This window comes from Aegilops tauschii, chromosome 1 (genome assembly GCF_002575655.3).
Source record: "Aegilops tauschii subsp. strangulata cultivar AL8/78 chromosome 1, Aet v6.0, whole genome shotgun sequence".
Lineage (NCBI taxonomy): Eukaryota > Viridiplantae > Streptophyta > Magnoliopsida > Poales > Poaceae > Aegilops > Aegilops tauschii.
Genome location: NC_053035.3, coordinates 120,085,141 through 120,107,123, shown reverse-complemented (window position 1 = coordinate 120,107,123; position 21,983 = coordinate 120,085,141). Strand labels below are relative to the sequence as shown.

Genomic DNA, 21,983 nt, shown 5'->3' with positions numbered 1-21,983 from the left:
AGGTCAAGGTCAGAACAGTGATTTCGGCCTCATTTTTGTGTTTGAAGATCACAGGAGTGTCCCCACGAAAAGAAAAGAAAGAGATGACCAGGAGCGTGATTCTAAAAACTTATACCTAACTAAGCCTAGCACTTGGCTACATATAACTTGGAAGAGGGTGCTAATGTAGGAGACAAAGTGAGAGCTCAACCAGTTCATGATTTTCTTTCTCAAAACACGGCAATTCTTCTACGTCTTAGCCAGCTGGCCAATACCAATTTTTTTTTTCAAAAAGGGGATAAATACATATAAGTACATCTCGTAACCAATCTTACCCGAAGTAGGATCCAATATAGGACCATTCCCGATGTTTTTTTATTATCAACAATGTCTTAGGATCATCATGGTGTAGAGCACACATCTCAACTGGCATCACTTTAACTTTTTTTAATACTCCCTCCGTCCGAAAATACTTGTCATTGAAATGGATAAAAGAAAATGTATCTAAACGTATTTTCGTTTTAGATACATCTCTTTTTATCCATTTTGATGACAAGTATTTTCGGACCGAGGGAGTATAATCCAAAGATATATAAGAACGCAAATCACAATCCTGACAACCGGCAGCTTTGGTCTCGACAGGACAGAGGGTAATTAACGAACGGCTAGAAGTTTTGCCTTCGCCAGCATAATAAAATACACGAGCTAGACAATCAGAAAGGTCCAATAACCAGCTAGAACGGATTGGACTGGATAGTCAGATAACAATATCGTTCATACTACATAGATTTCATCAAAAGGATAATGCACCCTGACGATAGAATCAAGCACGAATTGTAACTAAGACAATCAGACTGCTCCTGAAAAAAAAAGATGATTAAACTGTTTGTTTTAGCTCAAAGTTACGCATGTGTGATGGTAATTCTTTGGCCTTCAATGCAAATCCTTTCGCACTGTTACAGGTGTGCTACGCTTCTTCTCTAATTTTGATCCGGAGAAAACAAATGGCAACACATGAGAACAAACAGACCAACACCTTAAGGAGGAATAGATAACTGAGATCAATAGAGAATTTGCAAGTGTTGCCAGGTGCATTGCTCTGGCAGTCAAGATTATTTTGTGTGCCCAAGCATTCTATCAGCATATCAAACACAAACCTTGAATCAAATTAATAGAAACAGGTAGAGGGCAAACATGCTAATATGAAAAACCAGTCACCCCTTCATCAATCGTAGACTTGCAATCGTCACAAATTGCTGTCGCAAATTCATAGCTTGAGCTTTGGAAGGCTTGATTCACTTGCTCTCCACGTCGTACAGTTCCGATCTGAAACAACATTAATGAGAACCACATAAGCTTATCTTCGTGAAGAAACTATGTCTCCTAACTTGCGGACATGAAAAAACCCATTTCATAAAACGTGGCAAAGGCCCTGACAAATTTGAGAAGAAAAGAACTGCATTTCCATACAAGGAATAACAGATTAACAGGTACGTTAAAGTGGGCAACTAGTTTTCCAATGCTATGTTTGGAAGTGGTTCAAAAATCAAAGCATCAGCAAACATCAGGGATTGGATTTGTGCATGATCAAATTGGTCAAACGACCCAGTGCAGTCGAGGTAACTACCAGCAACACCATCGCAGATAAGTTTGCACAAGCAATAACCACAAGAAGGCTGAAGGCGCCTTTTTCAGACACAAACAAATTCAATAAACATTATATGTTAATAACCATGACCACTACTGTAGCTTAACACCAAAATTCTTCTTTCAGATGCATGGTATATTGGAGACTCAGAGACCAAAATTAGCACGTAGAACTACATATGGGGCATTTCATAACAAGAGCATGGATTAGGAAAGTGCACACAGTCCAGCAGTAACATCACTTGTGCTACAAGATATATTCATCTGCATCAAATTAAAAGTAACAAAAATGACAGGTAAGTTGTGGACTCATCCACCCATGTCTTAACATGGATCACGGTTAACCTCTGACACTCCTTATAATACCGCATCAAATATTGTTAAGCTTTCATGAAATCAAGGATAACGGTTTATTTGACTTGAAGTGCCATGAGAGTTCCGGTGTGTGCCACTCTTACCTTTTGAGCAGCGGTCATGAAACTACACATAACATCATACACTAACAGAACTTGGAAGAAAGCATAACAAAAGGCAACCATGATCCTATCAAGCAAACTATAACAGAAGATTATCGAGCTCATGTTCCATACTTCCATTAGAGAAATCATGCTTCATGTGCTCAGTCGGTCATGGTTGGTTCATCGAATCACATCCCTTCCAGTTAGGATGAAGGCAACCTAAAAATTTGCACTGTGCACCATGTATCTTCTAAGTTTTTTCTCTTATAATCATGGTCAAGACACTATAAATATCTTTTTGTTTTGTTTTCAATAATCACGGTCAAAGCAAAACAAAAATTAACTCCGCCTATGTTGTCTCAACATAGCCGGTCCCAAGCCCGGGTAAAGGAGGAGGGTTGTGATAGGCTTGGTGAGCCAACGTAAAAACTCAGCTACTCTTATGTAGATGAAACCCAAAAGATTTTCGTTGGGGCGTAACCCTCTCAGCGACGCGCCACATCGGAACCCGGGTGTGGTGGGAAATGGGCAAGGGCCGGGCCGTCAGCCCCCAGGTGGCGCGCCGTATCTTGATCCGGATACGGTGGCAAGTGAGCGAGGATCGGGTCGTCGCATCCTTAGTGGCGCGCTACATCGGCGCCCGGATGTAGTGGAAAATGAGCAAGGGTCTTCGCATTTGACTCGACGCGTGCGAAGGGTAAGGAAGCTAGCCGAGCCTAGGAGGATTCGCTTAGGTAGCTGGAACGTAGGGTCTCTGACAGGGAAGCTTCGGGAGCTAGTTGATGCAGCGGTGAGGAGAGGTGTTGATATCCTTTGCATCCAAGAAACCAAATGGAGAGGACAGAAGGCGAAGGAGGTGGAGGATACCGGCTTCAAGCTGTGGTACACGGGGATGGCTGCAAACAGAAATGGCGTAGGCATCTTGATCAACAAGAGCCTCAAGTATGGAGTGGTAGACGTCAAGAGACGTGGGGACCGGATTATCCTGGTCAAGCTAGTAGTTGAGGACTTGGTTCTCAATGTTATCAGCGCTATGCCCCGCAAGTAGGCCACAATGAGAACACCAAGAGGGAGTTCTGGGAAGGCCTGGAAGACATGGTTAGGAGTGTACCGATTGGTGAGAAGCTCTTCATAGGAGGAGACCTCAATGGCCACGTGGGTACATCTAACACAGGTTTTGAAGGGGCGCATGGGGGCTTTGGCTATGGCATCAGGAATCAAGAAGGAGAAGATGTCTTAAGCTTTGCTCTAGCCTACAACATGATTGTAGCTAACACCCTCTTTAGAAAGAGAGAATCGCATCTGGTGACTTTTAGTAGTGGCCAACACTCTAGCCAGATTGATTTCATCCTCTCAAGAAGAGAAGATAGGCGTGCGTGCCTAGACTGTAAGGTGATACCTGGAGAGAGTGTTGTACCCCAACATAAGCTGGTGGTTGCTGACTTCCGCTTTCGGATTCGTGTCCAGTGGGATAAGCGTGCCAAAGTCGCTAGAACGAAGTGGTGGAAGCCCAAGGGGGAGGTAGCTCAGGCGTTCAAGGAGAGGGTCATTAAGGAGGGCCCTTGGGAGGAAGGAGGGGATGCGGACAATGTGTGGATGAAGATGGTGACTTGCATTCGTAAGGTGGCCTCGGAGGAGTTTGGAGTGTCCAGGGGAAGGAGAAGCGAAGATAAGGATACCTGGTGGTGGAATGATGATGTCCAGAAGGCGATTAAAGAGAAGAAAGATTGCTTCAGCGCCTATACCTGGATAGGAGTGCAGACAACATAGAGAAGTACAAGATGGCGAAGAAGGCTGCAAAGCGAGCTGTTGGTGAAGCAAGGGGTCAGGCATATGAGGACCTCTACCAACGGTTAGGCACGAAGGAAGGCGAAAGGGACATCTATAAGATGGCCAAGATCCGAGAGAGGAAGACGAGGGATGTTGGCCAAGTCAAATGCATCAAGGACGGAGCAGGCCAACTCTTGGTGAAGGACGAGGAGATTAAGCATAGATGGCGGGAGTACTTCGACAAGCTGTTCAATGGGGAGAATGAGAGTTCTACCATTAAACTGGACGACTCCTTTGATGAGACCAGCATGCGTTTTGTGCGGCGAATCCAGGAGTCTGAGGTCAAGGAGGCTTTAAAAAGGATGAAAGGAGGCAAGGTGATGGGCCCTGATTGTATCCCCATTGAGGTGTGGAAAGGTCTCGGGGACATAGCGATAGTATGGCTAACCAAGCTTTTCAACCTCATTTTTCGGGCAAACAAGATGCCAGAAGAATGGAGACGGAGTATATTAGTACCAATCTTCAAGAACAAGGGGGATGTTCAAAGTTGTACTAATTACCGTGGAATTAAGCTGATGAGCCATACAATGAAGCTATGGGAGAGTCATTGAGCACCGCTTAAGAAGAATGACAAGCGTGACCAAAAATCAGTTTGGTTTCATGCCTGGGAGGTCGACCATGGAAGCCATTTTCTTGGTACGACAACTTATGGAGAGATATAGGGAGCAAAAGAAGGACTTGCATATGGTGTTCATTGACTTGGAGAAGGCCTATATAAGATACCACGGAATGTCATATGGTGGGCCTTGGAGAAACACAAAGTCCCAGCAAAGTACATTACCCTCATCAAGGACATGTACGATAATGTTGTGACAAGTGTTCGAACAAGTGATGTCGACACTGATGAGTTCCCGATTAAGATAGGACTGCATCAGGGGTCAGCTTTGAGCCCTTATCTTTTTAGATTGGTGATGGATGAGTTCACAAGGGATATACAAGGAGATATCCTATGGTGTATGCTCTTTGCGGATGATGTGGTGCTAGTTGATGATAGTCGAACGGGGGTAAATAGGAAGTTAGAGTTATGGAGACAAACCTTGGAATCGAAAGGGTTTAGGCTTAGTAGAACTAAAACCAAGTACATTATGTGCGGTTTCAGTACCACTAGGTGTGAGGAGGAGGAGGTTAGCCTTGATGGCCAGGTGGTTCCCCAGAAGGACACCTTTCGGTATTTGGGGTCAATGCTGCAGGGGGATGGGGGTATTGATGAAGATGTGAACCATCGAATCAAAGCCGGATGGATGAAGTGGCGCCAAGCTTCTGGCATTCTCTGTGACAAGAGAGTGCCACAAAAGCTAAAAGGCAAGTTCTACAGGACGGCGGTTCAACCCGCAATGTTGTATGGCGCTGAGTGTTGGCCAACTAAAAGGCGACATGTTCAACAGTTAGGTGTGGCGGAGATGCGTATGTTGAGATGGATGTGTGGCCACACGAGGAAGGATCGAGTCCGGAATGATGATATACGAGATAGAGTTGGTGTAGCACCAATTGAAGAGAAGCTTGTCCAACATCGTCTGAGATGGTTTGGGCATATTCAGCGCAGGCCTCCAGAAGCTCCAGTGCATAGCGGACAACTAAAGCGTGCGGAGAATATCAAGAGAGGTCGGGGTAGACGGAATTTGACATGGGAGGAGTCAGTTAAGAGAGATCTGAAGGATTGGAGTATCACCAGAGAACTAGCTATGGACAGGGGTGCGTGCTATCCATGTGCCAGAGCCATGAGTTGGTCGCGAGATCTTATGGGTTTCACCTCTAGCCTACCCCAACTTGTTTGGGACTAAAGGCTTTGTTGTTGTTGTTGTTGTTGTTGTTGTAAAGCAAAACAAAAAATATGTATATGGTGTGCACAATGCGGTTTCTTCACAAGCACCAGACAGACTGAAAATCAAAATACGTTACTACAACCGACAGATGCGGATACGTGCAGCATTTTTATTTTTATTTTGAATTTGCCGGCAGCATTTTATATTGAAGGAAGCAGAGAATAACACATTACATAGCTATCCTAGGCTTATATACTACTCTACATGTGGTTGAACACTAACAGCTTCCATGTCATATCCTCACAACATTACAACCTCTCCTAGTGGTCTCACCGATACGATTATGCATTGACATACATACATCATGTAGTCGAAGTGACAGCCTCCTAATACATATCGAGTAGCTAACAAAACCAGCAAGAGAGCAATCACTGCACTGGCAGTGCTCACCTATCATAGATAAATAAAAATCACAGCTAGGACAAGCGAATAATACACGGACAGAGGACGTACATGAGGTAGGTGCCATGCACGAATGCGCCGGCGAGGACGCCATAGAAGAGGCGGTCCCTCCACACCGGGTTATGCCGCAGCCCGATCCTGACTGTTTCTCCCGCAGGGGACAGACAACCCTAGTTAGCAAATAGGGTCCGAAGGAAGAATTACGGCACGGGAATGCAGGGACGGGGAGGGGGGATGCGTACTGAGGGGCAGAACGGGGGCGTAGATGAGCGGGAGCAGCATCAGCACCGGCGGCTTCCTCTGCGGCGGCGGCGGGCGCCTCGCCGACGGATCGCTGCTCCGAGACGACACGGGTACATGAGATCGAACGGTGAGCGGCGCTGGACAGGTGATCAAGAGAGAGACTGGGAAGGCGGGTACTTACTCGAATTGCGAGGAGGAGGAGGACGCCATGGTCGGGGGGACGGAGAAGGATCGAATCGAGCCGGAGGGGAAGCGGGTTTTGCTTCCTGTGTTCAGCGCTGCTGGTTTTGGGAGTCTGCGGCTTCTAATGGCGCCGGCCGTGGCATAGAGCTATTACGTTATTGCCGCATCGATCACGTAAATAAAAAGTATACGTTTTCCAGCTGCGTTTACGTTTCAAGAGGTCGTGCACAGGAGGGCTCGGCGCTTCGGTTTTGCTGCTAGTCCTCCTCACCAGCTTAGATCGGGCGCGGCGGCGATGATGCTGAGGGCGCGGCGAGCGGCGGGGCCGCTTCTCCGCCTCGCCGACGCAGGCGCCGTTGGCGAGAGGATTTGCGGCGGCGCGCAGCCCGCGCGCGCGGTGTTCGCCCGCGGGTTCCTGGATTTCTTCAAGGTAGGCGCTTCGGTTTGCTCTCTACGCCCCCCTGCTCCTCCCTGCGACTGCAATCCATTAGAGGCTTTATTTAGTCATTAGGTTTTCTCGTGATGTTGGGATGAGCGGATGATCAGACGTGGAGCAAGGAGACCGCCGAGGATGCGGAGAAGAAGGCAAAGGCGAAGGCCAGGCTGTAAGGCTCTTCTCCTCACATCATTCCTACTGGTTATATTGCTCTGCTGTATGAGTGCATTGTATGATTGTTTAGTTCTGAACCTCTGATTGATTGGTCTAGTGCAGTACTGATGAGATGAGCAGGGGGTACTTCCAGGACATCTCCGAGATCCGTAAGAACGCCGGCAAGGTATATATGGCATCAATAACTTGCTACTCAATTATGTTAATTGGATAGTAAGCAATAACTGTTGGTGAGGTTGTATGATGGGCGATTTGGATCCTCACATTGTGACTGAAATGGTCTAGATTGCGGTGGCGAGTAAGACCATTATCCCAGAGGTCGCTGCCGTGAAGTTCCCTAATCTTGCTTTGGAGTCCCCTGCTGGCAGAGCATTGCAACTGCCGCTTGTTGCGTCTCCACCGCTAGACGGTAGTCATGGGGCTGGTGGTACAGTGCCGGTGGTTCCTGATGCGGCACTGGTGTGCCTTTCGTTTCGTGCAAGCTCGCAGGTATGAGTGGCTGCAGCACATTCGGTGCTGTACTGCTACATATTCCATACTTACATATGTAAATATTTAATTAAAAATTCTTTGGAAGTTAGGACACCGTCGGAAATAACCGTATTAACTGCTTCAACTGTTTCCCACATTTTATTAGAAGTTTACAGTGACTTCAAAGTTAGCACATGCCTTTTAGTTGCAGTCAAGCATCTCCAAAGACAATGAAAAATATAGTAAATGATGCGAGGTGCATAACATTCATGTTTTCACTTGTCAGATGCAAATTAGAAGGATAAATGCTGTCAGATGTTATACATTCAACATGTATTTAGACAATAGCCAATTAAGCGATGTTGTTTGTCTCTGCTTATGGTTTGACGAGTTTTGTGGTAGATGAGCTCATATACCCTGAGAACATTTTAGCTCAACTATAATTCACTAGGGCCTCTAGCATTTCCTGAGCCAAGCCAGGTTTAAGCTTATCCAGAAAGAGTGTAACTCCAGCCCACCTGGGACTGCCAAACTAAAACAAGTTGAAACGATGAGTGACACGTTTCCCTTTTCTACGACTATGATCATGTATCTTGGGCTCTGTTTGTGTATACTAATCCACACAAGGTTCATTGGTCCAAAATTCAAAATATGTTTCTTTTGAATAACCTTTGTTTCAAGTAGTATTGATAACTACTGGTAGTTCATTTTGTTATCAGGAACTAACAGTTTGTAGGTAGTAAGATAACTATGTCTGAGCTTAATACTTACTTACTAAGCCTTTTGTCCCAAACAAGTTGGGGTAGGCTAGATATGAAACCATTTCACGAGGACTTCCCAGGAGGTCACCCATCCTAGTACTACTCTCGCCCAAATGGGTTTCATACCCAAAGGACTGGCTAGCTTTTACGTTGGCTCGCCAAGCCTATCACAACCCTTAGATATGAAACCCTTTCACGAGGACTTCCCAGGAGGTCACCCATCCTAGTACTACTCTCGCTCAAATGGGTTTCATACCCATGGGACTGGCTAGTTTTTACGTTGGCTCGCCAAGCCTATCACAACCCTCCTCCTTTACCCGGGGCTTAATGCAGTATGGAAATCACACCATTCAACTCCTTTGTGGAATATTTCCAAAAGTTGCATCCATTTGTCTTGCATATATTCATTACATGCACCACCAAACAGATGTACGAATAAGAGGATGTGCCAACAAAAATCCACTATTATGTGCATGGTCACCACTCACCAAGCTGCAAAAATGTGTAGCCTCACATTTCTCTCTGTTACGTGTATCCATTGTTACAAATTACCATGTCAAGTTCACAAAATACAGATGGCAACATTAAGTTACTCCTAGATGAATTATGGGCAGGTGCACAAAAACAAGTATATGTATGCATTTAACGCAAATTCATCAACGGTTAAGTCATTACCCAACAACAACAACAAAGCCTTTAGTCCCAAACAAGTTGGGGTAGGCTAGAGGTGAAACCCATAAGATCTCGCGACCAACTCATGGCTCTGGCACATGGATAGCACGCACCCCTGTCCATAGCTAGTTCTCTGGTGATACTCCAATCCTTCAGATCTCTCTTAACTGACTCCTCCCATGTCAAATTCGGTCTACCCCGACCTCTCTTGATATTCTCCGCACGCTTTAGTTGTCCGCTATGCACTGGAGCTTCTGGAGGCCTGCGCTGAATATGCCCAAACCATCTCAGACGATGTTGGACAAGCTTCTCTTCAATTGGTGCTACACCAACTCTATCTCGTATATCATCATTCCGGACTCGATCCTTCCTCGTGTGGCCACACATCCATCTCAACATACGCATCTCCGCCACACCTAACTGTTGAACATGTCGCCTTTTAGTTGGCCAACACTCAGCGCCATACAACATTGCGGGTTGAACCGCCGTCCTGTAGAACTTGCCTTTTAGCTTTTGTGGCACTCTCTTGTCACAGAGAATGCCAGAAGCTTGGCGCCACTTCATCCATCCGGCTTTGATTCGATGGTTCACATCTTCATCAATACCCCCATCCTCCTGCAGCATTGACCCCAAATATCGAAAGGTGTCCTTCTGAGGTACCACCTGCCCATCAAGGCTAACCTCCTCCTCCTCACACCTAGTAGTACTGAAACCGCACATCATGTACTCGGTTTTAGTTCTACTAAGCTTAAACCCTTTCGATTCCAAGGTTTGTCTCCATAACTCTAACTTCCTATTTACGGTTAAGTCATTACCCACAAGTATAGAATTCTTACTTGCCATACTGAGCTTTGGTTTCATATTTTTAATTTTCAACTTGGATATATGCTCTTCAAGGAGGGATGTCCAATGGAGTGGCTCAGTAGCTGATTAGATTTTCTTTTGTTCAACAGAAAATGGCAGAGTCGTGGAGTCTACCTTTTCTTGATGCATTTGGTGCTACTGGAAAAGTTGAAGCGTATGAGGTATTCTTACGTAATTATTCTCAGTTTTTTACACAGTGCAAAGTATGTTTGTGATGTAAAGCCATGCAAATTACCATTTACCTTTTTTTTCAATCTACATGGTGCTGTATTTGTTTTTTCTAGAACTTCCTTCAAATGTGTATGTAACACCTTGTGAATTGAGCGAAATTATTCATCCTTTCCTTTGGAATGGTCTTGAACAGCAAGTATGTCATTTCTCTTTTTGTTCGTGTAAGCGTGTGGAAATATGTTATATCGTCTGCAATGTTCATTACTTTACTTCCTTTATTGTGATTTAGTCTCTGTTTTCTGGAGTCGGATGCGCTCATGTAGTCATTTTACATTCTTGCATCATGGTGTCTGCTAGAAGACTTGTCATTTGAAAATAAGTATTGATGGTATATAATTCTTTGGCGATAATTAAGTTAAGAGCTTCTGATGGGCTGAGTAAAAATGCCTTGCATCATGCCAGGCTGCTAGCTGAAAGGAAAACACTATGTTCCAGGTCTCATTTATAGATTCATGGCTGTTATCATCAAGTCCCGTGAGGCGTGCATTCCTGAAGACGATGAGGAAATCGGACAATCCACAAAGACATGCCGTCTATGCCTTTGGAGACCACTATGACTTTAGGAAGGAGCTTCAAATTGTAAACCTTCTTACCGGGTAATGTTTCCCTCCCCTTTAGACATTCAGTAAACTAGAAGCAGAGGTTCTGGTTATGACAATGTTGTTCAAATCTGGTACTGCAGGTACATATACCTGATTGATCGCCTGGGTAGGATAAGATGGCAGGGCTTTGGAGCTGCAACGCAGGAAGAGTTGTCATCGCTAACAGCGTGTGCCTCCATCTTGTTAGATGAGAAATGAGATTAAAAGGCTTCTTAAACATTGGCCATTTTAGGCTGGAGAAATTTTGTTTCGTTGTGGTTTCTAGGCTGTTTCGCCCTTTTCCCCCCCTTTCTTTCCTGCACGAGGGGCAGTTTTTTCTCTGACAGATGACACATACTATATGGATTTGCTTGTTTTCTGCAATCCAAGTCACATAATAATGTATTAATGTAACAGAGTGAATTCTCAGCATGGATTGGATGCACCAGAAATAATTGAACTGAAATACTAGCCTTCTTAGATCAAATAGTGAAGTTGCTTGGATATAGCATGACCTGCATTGAGGGTAAAAGAATTTGCATAATATTTTTTTGTGACGTATACATATTAAAAGTTTTGATCAAATGTGTATGTTCGAGATTGTGTCAATTAAGGCCTATCGTCAAACTTGGTTCTTATTTATGGGAAAAAAACATCTGCGGCAGGATAGTTTTCTACTCGTTGGATCGTCAGCACACTAGCTACTCGCACGAGCCTGGCAACCTGGTGCCGGCGCCGATGTCCCCTCCCGACGTCGATCGCACCACGCCATACCCCATGGCGACGAGGAGCACCAGCACATGTAACATCTCCTCTTCTCCACCGAGCTCCCATGCTCGACCACCTCCACGGCCCAGCTCTCTCTCCCAGGGCCAAGTTCATCACAGCCCCAACCACCATTTGGAAGATGTCAATGATTTGGCTGAAGATGGTGGCAAAAACATCTCCGGCGAGGTTGCCAGGAGCATCAGGACTCAGTTACGCTTTTGTTGTATCATTTGGGCCCTGGTTGCATAAAGGGAGGACCATGTTAAAAAAATTATTTTTTTTGGGGTCCGTTGTGCAGTATTGTAACTCTTTTGATATTTTTATGCCCGCTTCGAGGATCTTCCAGTCCCTCCCCCTGTTAAAAAAAAGGCTTACCAAGCTTTGGGGTATGTTGCGAATTGAGAGCTCACAGGTCTAGGTTCTTTGAGGTGAACTTGCCCAAGTTCAAGTCCTAAACTTGGTATGGGTGGTCACATTTTCTTGAACTCATTTCAGTCTGCTATCTATAACACCCCAGTCAAATTCATCGGTTCCTGGTCGTTGCGTCTGAGATTTAAACTGACCCATATATCAATAATAGTCTTTCTTGCACATTTTATGCTCACTCATGCCCACCCGGGATTAAATTCATAATTGATCACCCATTCTCAAATAGCTCCAAGGTAAACACACTTACTTTTGAGGTTCCTTTTGGATGGGATACCGCAAAAGAAGGTGCACCTTACTGACATGGGTAGTCTTTCATTCCTATTAAGTCGGGATGTCACACTATCTTTTCAGCTGTATGTCGAGCCCATCAACTACGAGACTTCTATAGCGATTTTTTCAATCTCAAAATATGTCCGCTCAGTACCTCAGAGGTGCTTATAAAGATATGGTGTGCATCATGTGGGTGCTGCGGCCGATAGAGACCAGCTCCTTTTGCCCTTATTCCCAATGTCCGATAGAGATAGGTTTTTCATTTCCTCTTCATACCTGACCAAGAATAGTGCCGATGGCGAGATTGATTCCTTGCCGTCATGGTGCACATAGCTGTCCCGGAGGAACCAGGCTCTCCACATCAGCAAAAGTATTCTTCTTCTCATCTCTGATATTTTTTTTGTCCAGTAGAATTTGAAGTCAGTTTGTCCCTGTATGAAAAAAATTCCTTTTCATCCGGTAGTCCCCAAACTTTCCTCATAGCAAATCTTAGCGCCTTACTTTTGGTACAAGAGATGACTGCATGAAATTCATCCTCATCTCCGTTCCCACATATGTCACACACACTGTCATGAACGATTGTGCGTCTTCACTTATTTCTTTTTGTTGCCAAATTGCTTGTCGCAACCCTCCAACTGAAAATCTTGCTTCTCTCAGGGACATCCAATTTCCAAATAGCATCCCATATGCTTCTGTTCCCAGTAGCACTAGACGAGTTTGAGGCTCCCACCGATGTGTTGCGGTTTAGAGTTGCCGCAAGCTTGTGTGCACTCCAGACAGTGAACACGTCATTTTTCTCATGATGCTAGGCGATGCAATCCTCCACCTCGACTGAAGGAATTTTAATCTTATAGATCTCCTCCGCTTTAAAGGGGTAAAGAAAATTCCCAATCAGCTCTCTGTCCCACTCTTTTTTCTCCGTATTAATAAGATGATTAACCCAACAAAGTCTGCATCTTCTAATGAAGTTTGTTGTTCTCAAACCATTTACCGTTTCCAACTCTCCAAATGAGACCTTTCTTAAGTAGTCCGAGCTTGTGTTCAATTGCTCTCCAAGCCGGCGATGCATCCAAGGGAAACATCGTACTAAGGAGGTCACCCTTTGGGAAATATTTTGCTTCGAGAACTCTTGCACACATACTGTTTGGGTTTTGAATGAGCATCCCACCTTGCTTGGCAAGCAATGCCAAGTTGAATAAATGCAGGTCTCTGAGCCTGCCCCCTGCTCGTTTTGGTTGGTCATGCGCTCCCAAGACATCCAGTGCACCTTTCTATGTCCTTCATCTCCCCACCAAAAATAACATATCATTCTTTGATACTTCTCAGAAGCCTTTCGAGAGCAGGAACACTCCCATGGTGAAAGAAGGGAGTGCTTGGACTAGCGATTTGACATGGACCTCTTTTGCAGCATAGGACATAAATCTCTCGTTCCAATTGTTGCACCTTTCCCAAGTTTGTCCATAACTGATTGGAAGTTCTCATCCTTCATCCTTCCTTCCGGTGTCGGTAAACCCTTGTATTTGCTCTCAAAAGTAGTAATTTCCACTTCCAACACCCCTTTAATGTTTGTTCTCACCTGCTTCGGGCATTGATCACTGAAGAGAAATGGGCATATACTTGAACTAAGGAGTTGCCCCGTGCATTCCTAGAAAGTATTCAAAACCTTCTTAACAGCAACCGCTCTGTCCAACGAGGCCCTGAAAAAAATACTATCATCCACAAACAACAAATTTGATATACCAGGGTTGTTCCTTGCGATTTTAATTGGTGTGATCCTTCCCCCCTGCAACCTCCTTATTGAGCAATTTAACCAAATCATCTACAACAAACAAAAACAAATACGGGTTGAGAGGGTCACACTATCAGAGCCCTCTAGTCGGTCTGAAGAAATCCAGTTGCTCCCCATTACACTTCATCGAGAACCTCACTAAGGTAACACATTCCATGACCCAGTTTATCCACTTCTGGCGAAAGCCAATTCTCTCAAGGGCCTCCTCCAGGTACTTCCAGTTGACTCTATCATATGCCTTTGCTAGGTCAAGTTTGTAGGCACAATGGGTGACGTGTGGGTTTCTGCTATGTTGGATCTTATGGAAGCATTCGAACGCAATAATCGCGTTGGCTGTAATCATTCTACCTGGGACGAAGGCACTTTGTGTCTCTGAGATGATGTCATCGAATAAAGGTCACGTTGCACAGACTTATAGGCCGAAAATCTTTCAAGCATCGGGGATTGTTTCCTTTAGGTATTAGGACTATAACTATATTGTTTATACCTTCCGGGAGCAACCCATTATCAAAAAAGTGTAACATTGCAGCCACCACGTCATCCTTTAGAAAATCCCAATTCCTTTGGAAAAAAACCGGGACGAGAAACAGTATGTATGTATCGGGTACTTTCAGAGGCCCAATCTGGAAGAGGGCATCGCTCACCTCCTGGGTGGTGAACTTTTTTATCAACCTGGCATTCAACTAATCTCGTATTGATTTTGGGGTCAACTCAATTAGCTCATGGGGTTCCACACCAATGTCTTTCGTGTACAAGTCTTTAAAAAACTTTGTAGTGTTATGGAATTATTTTTCTTCGTCCATGTTGTAATGGGAGAAGCTGCCTGTGGTTTTTTTTAGAAAAGGAAGATTACCTCCGGCCTCTGCATCGGAGTGATGCATGCAGCCCCAGCTGCCTGTGGGTATAGTAAAACTGAACACTGATGCATCGCTTCTGTCAAAAACTGAAAACAGTTGGCTTGTGGTGTCGCATGAGACCACAAAGGTCTGGTGTTTGTCTCTGTGAGTGAAAAAAATGATCGTCTGCAGATCAGTGGAAGAGACAGGATATTGGGCCTGAAGTTACTGACCAAGTTTTGCATGAATATTTCCACCTCTGGGACCGGCTTCAAAACATCCAGCTTGATGTGCACTCTAAAGACATTCATCGTTGGTCCTGGGACAAGACTGGTCAGTTTTCAACGCGTTTTGCTTATGCTACTCGGTTCTGGGGCAGAACGGTCGCACCGACCGCCAAGTTCACGTGGACAAACAAGGCCCCGTTGCGGTGCCGTTTCTTCACCTGGCTTGCATTGCGGAACAGATGCTGGACCTCGGACCGCCTAGCACGGAGAGGACTGGACCACCAAGGCCGATGCCCGTTCTGTGACCAAGATGAGGAAAGCATGTTACACATCATGCTCCAATGTGTCCTTGCCAAGGAGGTGTGGAGCAATGTTTTTCGAGCCCTAGGGAAGCCGGATTGGATCCCTCCGGATGGGTCTTCTTTGGCGGATTGGTGCAGAGACAGAGAGGGAAGCCACTTCCGAAAGAAAGATCTTCGGGCGCTATCGATCCTCGTCTTGTGGGACCTCTGGAAGCACCGCAACAGTATCGTGTTCGATGGGAAGTCTCCATCGGCTGATCTTGTAACGCGTAGTATAGCTAGCGAGGGCCAAGCTTGGAGGTCAGCGGGCTTGATTAGTGATCACTTAGATGATTTCCTGGTGGCGTTGTCGGTGGGTAGAGCAACAAGTCTGTAGAGTCATGTGTTAACGGTGGAGTTGGGGTGCGTTTGTAACATTATGTAACCATCAACGTGGAGGGGCTCTTCCCCCCTTTTCTCCCCTTTAATACATAGTATGCACACTCGTGCGTGTTCGAGAACAAAAAGATTGGACTCTGGTTGCTATTGACCCTGTATCATTGTTCGCTAATCATTGAAACTGACTGTGCCTTGATTGCAAAAGAGCTAGAGCATAACAAGCCAAATCGCTCTGAGTGGTTTTCCGTCGTCAGTGAAATAAAAAACGCCAGCCAAAGCTTCAGCTCTGTGCAAATCAATGTCGTGCAGAGGGGAAAGAACAGGGAGCAACTACAATAGAAGTTGGGCTTGTGATGCAAAAATAGAAAAACCAGTTCTAGACCGCTGAATTGGAGATGGATGGCAGAGGTGCTTCAGCCGCAAAATTACATGTTTATGTGCAAAAACGTCCCTCCTTCCTAGTTAATTTCCGCCCGATGTCCTCCTCGTCCAAAAACCGATTCCCCTCCGGCCGTGGCGGCAGCGCAGATCCAAGAATTCCCGGGCGGCGGCATTCGTTTAGATCCAGAGCCAAGCTGGGTCACGACGCCCAGTCGTGGTGCCGTTCCACCTCCGCTTCGACGGCTCCCGTGGCCTAGTTTGAGGCGGAATAAATGGAAGCTCATCGGCGTACGGCAAGCCGGTGGTGGGATCGTCGTCTCCTCGCCCTCACAGGCCCTAGGATCTACTCGTGGGCGTGCTCCCTACCTCCTCCTCTCAAGATCTAGCAGTAGCTCGAAACGCTCCTCGCCTTCTTCCAGACCAACCACTGGTGCGAACCTAGAAATCGCCGCCACGGTGTTCATTCTTCATAATTTTTGTTAAAGCATTATGAGCTAGTCGATTTATACTACATCTCTATTTTGTTACTGTATTTTCTCGTACATGTTCTTGTTGAATCTGTTATAATAGTTTCAATCAGATCCAACTGATCTTGGTCTTTATCTGAAAACATATGTTCCTGTGCAGTACTCAGCCACTATTTCTTTTTCTGTGTTGGACTTCAACTGTGGCTTATCCATGCATCAAAATCTTTCACGCGCCAAGATCTGTTCAGGCACGAGTTGTCTTAGTCCATACAAATTACAAGGCATTGCAGAGAGAATTGGATTTCTTGATGTATTTATTGGTCAGTAACACCAAGATGGTATAAACTGCTTTAACTTGCTGTATAATCCGGTGGAGTTTTTTTACAGTGTAATAATTAGGTAGATTTCCCCCCCAAAAAAGTAAGGGCGTTAGTTTATATTGGATCATAGGACAAGAGATGAGTTTCAAGTGGAAAATTAGATGTCCTAATTTTGTTTTGAGTCCTGAAGATAGCAGTTCAAAGGCTTTTGCTCCTTGTATTTTGCTTGCAACACTGTTATGCAATTCAGTTTCATAATATTTCAACTAGCAGGCCCAAAAAAATCTTATCCTTGTGAAATACGACAGATGTCCTGCATATATTACATAAAGTAACATGAAGCAAGTATTTGTTAATTTTGTTCGAGGAGCAAGATACATACCATTGTGTTGCATTGTGCTGTCATGCTGACCATTTAGATTATGCATATGATTAACCTGAATAGCATCGCAAACCAGCAATTCTCCCTAGGTGGATTCCCGGATCTAGGTCATCTAAGTGAAGCATATATTTGTGCACAGGATTTCTGCATGTCTTGTGTCGGCACTGTCGGCTGAATTAAAGAGATATGCAGAGGCACTCTGTCGCCGAGTTGCCGGTGTGGATTTGGAGCCGCTGGAAAATACACAGGTGTGGTTGCGCTTGGCTGATCTGAACAGTGGAAAGACATCGTCCTCATTAAATTACACATGAAGATGCTACCAAGTTGCGTCACAACATGGACGAATGATGAATTCTCGCACTGCTGCATGCTACTGGAAGACATCACTGTGATTCGGGATTCCTGTGCACCAGACATGTGTGTGGAGGCAATATCCGAATGGACTTGTAGGTAATTGGTGTTTTCCCATAGAACCAATTTTGTTGCATATTTAGTCTATAATTTCAAGTGATTATGAACTTGCTATCACAGGGTACCTTGTTCAAAATTGGGTGAACTGCTCACTGGCTGGATTGTGTTACTGGGTAATGTAGTTGAGTAGCAATTATGAACCGGCTATCACACTGGACCATTTTCTAAAATGTGATGACTTGTTTAGTGCCGGGATGGGGTTAGTGGAGGTTGTAACCATGCTCTTATGAACTGCAAGTACTTGATTTTCAGTTTGCAGGGATGTGTCCCTGTTCGTGGCAACTTAACCGATAAAATCTTCATAAGATAAAGTTTGTCTTTCTCACACTGCTCCGGAGAGTATCTGTGGGCTTCTGATGTTGAGAAGGTTGTTTATGTGGAAAAACAATGGGTGCTTTTCCAGTGTGAGTGTAGGATAATGTCAGACCCAAAGTATCTTCTTGTTCTGAATAATTGGTTTGCATTAGGTAATGAGGGTTTCAGTTTTATTTTTCATCTTGCTCAAGTCCTTACATGATGATTGAAATAATTGCCTTGCTCTTAAAAATTGATGTTTGAAGATGTTAACCAGCATGTTTGCAACTTCCTTGCATGTTCTTGAGCAATATTTGGACCCATCCTCCCATAAAGCGGTCTGGAGACCCTCGTCCTAATCTTTTTCGTCTGAGGCACGTTACAGGAAGCACTATTACTGAAGACCGAGGGGTCCAACTTTTCTGCCATGTACCATTTGGAAGCACTAGAACTGGAGGCAAAAGTCTGTTGAAATTATTAATAGTAATGCTTGTTGAGTGGTGATCATTTTAGTTTACAATACTCAGTCTTGCCGGTCATATACTGAAAATGATCCTCTCATGATTTTGCCGGTCATATCACTTGACATGTACTGAAAAGTCTGTTATGTTGTGTTTCTGGAAATGTACATGGATTATCCAATTTTAGAGGTATGCTTAGTAATGCTTGAAGGGAATGGCTGAATTATCTCATGCACTCAAATATTTTATGGTAGGTATTGCATTTTTTTATAGCTGATGTAGTAGTAGAAGCCAAGATTGTCCACATAAACAGATATGTACAAAGATGGGGCATCAACGCTGCTGATTTGAGAGAGACTTGAGGTGTTCACTACAAAAGTTTGGTTTTATATCTACTCTTAAGTGGGGGGTTTCTGTAAAATGTACACTTCAGGGGCGTGGGATCCCTCACCAGAATCTGTGCCTTCCATCTCCAATCCATAGGTCCATAACTGTTTTTCTATTTTTGCATCACAAGCTCAGCTTCTATTGTAGTTGCTCCCCGTCCTCTCGTCTAGCAAGAGCAGCAAACTCGTGAGCCAGATGTCTCATTGATCATTGCGGATGTGCCCGTGACGCTCCGCGGCATGATGCTATTTGAATGTACCACCTAATATTATGGTTGTATTTAGGTAGCCATCCTGAAAAAAGATATGGTGTGCGTCCATGCGTTTGTGTATGTGTTTTTTGAAAATAAAAGAACTTTGGGATATGTTTGTGATGTATTGTCAAGCATTGATGGCTGGTCCCGACTCTTACAATGAGGGGTTTTTGTTTAAAGCACTAGGCGCAACACACGCACGTGCGCGAGCACACACGCTGCCACTAGAAGTTCCATAAAATGTGGTACTGTAGGTCATGGTCTTAAGTCATGTAACGATGGTAGTGCTATTTCCCAACATATTGCAAGGAAGGAAAATAATCCTGTCTGATACTTCAGAAAATAAAAATAAAAAAGATTAACAAATGCGGCCACACATCAACCCTCATGGCGTGATTTTCTCATTTGCAATTATTACTTTCCCACGAAGCGTTTGGTCGCACAACTATCCCCAAAGAGTCCTCCTATACGCACGATCGAACGCTCATACGATTAGAGACAACCCAAGATAATTTAGTTTGTGGGCCACACCATGCAACAATTTTTACAGTCTGGTCGTACAGGTGTCCGACGAAAAAGTATCGTATGCATAGCAATTTCGATCCCCAAATCTCCTCTTTATCGGTTCATCTTCAAACCACCAGTCCGGCATGGATCAAGCTCCAGGCCTTCCACCGTCAGCCTCCATTGCTCCACGCTCTCCTGTTTGCCCTTCGCACCCATATCCATCAGTTCGGCGAGGTCGTACCAAGGCGGTGGCGCGGTTGCGGGACGGGAGATGCCTCATACGGCAGTGGACAACTTGAATTTCGGCAGGCGAGCAGCGGATACCGGAAGGTCGGACTCCGGAAGGCCGGCGGAGTTCAGTATTTTGTATTGCGATTGCCTGGTAAGCATCAATTCCCCATGAACTCTTACATGTTTGTGGCAATCCTGCGTATCAATCTGGGTCAGCATCTATCGATCGGGGTCGTGATCCGGCAATCGATCCAGCTCGACCCGCCGTCGTCCCCGACCCTCGATTGGGGTCAATCGACCCCGGGACGGGGATCGCACCATCGACCCGCGAACCAGGCTACCATGGGTGGAAACGCTGGCACACGATTTGCTCCATCGTGATCCTGAAGCATCGGACGGCAAAAGGCCGTCGCCTCGCTTTGGCCGGTTCCGATTCTAACATAGTATCTTGTTCGGTCATGAGTCCGGGTCCGGCTCTCGTTCGAAGGGGGCAAAGCTCAACCTATATAACTGCGTCGACGGCAGTAGCGTGGCTTTCCCCGTGCACCATACTACGACCCCCTCCAGTCTGCCTCCACCCACTGGATCATCGGAATCCCGTTCGAGAGAAGATCGGCGACGCCGCGCACCGAGCATGGCAGCCGACAAGCAGCGCCGCGTGAAGCTGATGGTTAGCTACGGCGGGAGCATCGAGCGCGCCGAGGGTCGGCCGCCGAGGTACGTCGGCGGCGAGCACCTGCTCCTCAACGTCCTCTCGTCCGTCTCGACGAAGGGCTTCCGCGACCTGCTGGCGGCGCGCGCGGGCTTCTCCGACTTCTCCGTCAAGTACTGCTACTCCGGCGAGGGGCTGGACTCGCTCTGCGACGTGGACACGGACGAGGACCTGCGGGACATGCTGGACATCTTGCTCTACCGGGACCTGCAGGCCCGGCTGTTCAACGACCAGAACAGGCGCCGGTTCCGGGTCTACCTGTTCCGCGACGCCGCCGCCCCGTCGCCGGCCTCCCATGCCGTCCGAAAACCAGCTCCCATGCGGCGTAGCGCGACGTCGCCGGCTCTGTTGCCGGCGAAGCCGGCCGACGTCGACGGGCGGCCATCCCAGGGCCTGGCCGCTCCCGCTCCCTCTCTCGTGCCGCGGATCACGATGTCGCCGAATCCGTTGTGCGAGACCTCGATGGCTGGCACGAAGCCCTCCAAGCCGCCGCTCGCCCCTGCTCTCGCACGGCGGATAGCGTCGTCGCCTTCGTTGACGGCGGACTCGACAGATGACACGGCTTCTTTGATCACCACCACGTCGACATCAGCAGCCAGAGCTACCCAACAAACACCACCCCATGCAGTGGCGTTCCGGCCGGTAGAGCAGAGTAATCCGGTGTACCATGCGGCTCCAGTATTTTTGGTGCCAGTAACGCCGCATGTCATAATCCACCGGCCGACGATCATCTTCGTACCCGTGTTCAATTCAAAGGTGGCCATGGGCTGAGAATTTGTTGAGTCACAATCGAATATGAAAATACTTAGTCAAGTGAGAATTAGCAAATCCATAGTTTGTGTAGATTAGATGTCTCACAGGTCAAGTATTGAAGTAAGTAGGTTGTAGATATTAGCTGACAAATCAAAATTCTAGATTGATGACTTGAATTTTTCTTACATTGTACTATAAATTGTTCATATATTTTATAATTAAAGTTTGTTGATATATTTTATAATTAATGATGTCAATTCCTCTATATTCAGTGTTAATCACCACACGTGTTCCGTTACATTTGTGTTCCGTTACATTTGTAAACTTATTATTGCACGCCTGTACATCCTAACTTTAGTGTGCCTTTTTTGAACTACACGCTGATCTTGTATAGTGCGATCTCTTTAGGCAAGCTTCACTTCCAATATTTTGTGTTTTAAGATGTGGATATTCATTTGGGCCTATATGCTACTGAAATATGCGCAATCCATCTTCCTACAGATTCATGCGTAAGGTTGCATTCTTCTTTGTATTACATAATATGCTCTCCGTTTTGGAACAATAACATGGCCCGCGTCTGGTCCTTATTAGATGAACGCAGTCCGTTTGT

The 21,983-nt window shown here is 45.7% G+C and overlaps 3 protein-coding genes across 4 annotated transcripts; 2 read left to right on the top strand and 1 right to left on the bottom strand.

The window, feature by feature from the left end:
* Positions 1-1,016: 1,016 nt before the first annotated feature.
* Positions 1,017-6,734, bottom strand: LOC109771891 (uncharacterized). Its single transcript, XM_020330581.3, has 4 exons — positions 6,564-6,734; positions 6,382-6,473; positions 6,191-6,281; positions 1,017-1,305 (listed from the first exon to the last, which is right to left on the bottom strand). Exons 1-4 carry the CDS (start codon positions 6,590-6,592, stop codon positions 1,275-1,277), a joined length of 243 nt encoding a protein of 80 aa, XP_020186170.1. The 5' UTR covers positions 6,593-6,734; the 3' UTR covers positions 1,017-1,274.
* On the top strand, positions 6,715-11,221 carry LOC109771890 (uncharacterized). Of its 2 annotated transcripts, XM_020330580.4 has the most exons (7): positions 6,715-6,995; positions 7,112-7,170; positions 7,278-7,341; positions 7,461-7,664; positions 10,033-10,104; positions 10,610-10,770; positions 10,857-11,221. In XM_020330580.4, the coding sequence occupies exons 1-7, from the start codon at positions 6,861-6,863 to the stop codon at positions 10,972-10,974; spliced, it is 813 nt and encodes a 270-aa protein (XP_020186169.1). In that variant the 5' UTR covers positions 6,715-6,860; the 3' UTR covers positions 10,975-11,221. The 2 variants fall into 2 exon arrangements, with proteins under 2 accessions (XP_020186169.1, XP_040256049.1); XM_040400115.3 differs by lacking the exon at positions 6,715-6,995 and having other exon boundaries at positions 7,130-7,170; positions 7,273-7,341.
* Positions 11,222-17,427: 6,206 nt separating this feature from the next.
* Positions 17,428-21,766, top strand: LOC109771876 (uncharacterized). Its single transcript, XM_040400108.3, has one exon. It carries the CDS (start codon positions 20,543-20,545, stop codon positions 21,389-21,391), a length of 849 nt encoding a protein of 282 aa, XP_040256042.1. The 5' UTR covers positions 17,428-20,542; the 3' UTR covers positions 21,392-21,766.
* The last annotated feature ends 217 nt before the right edge of the window (positions 21,767-21,983 follow it).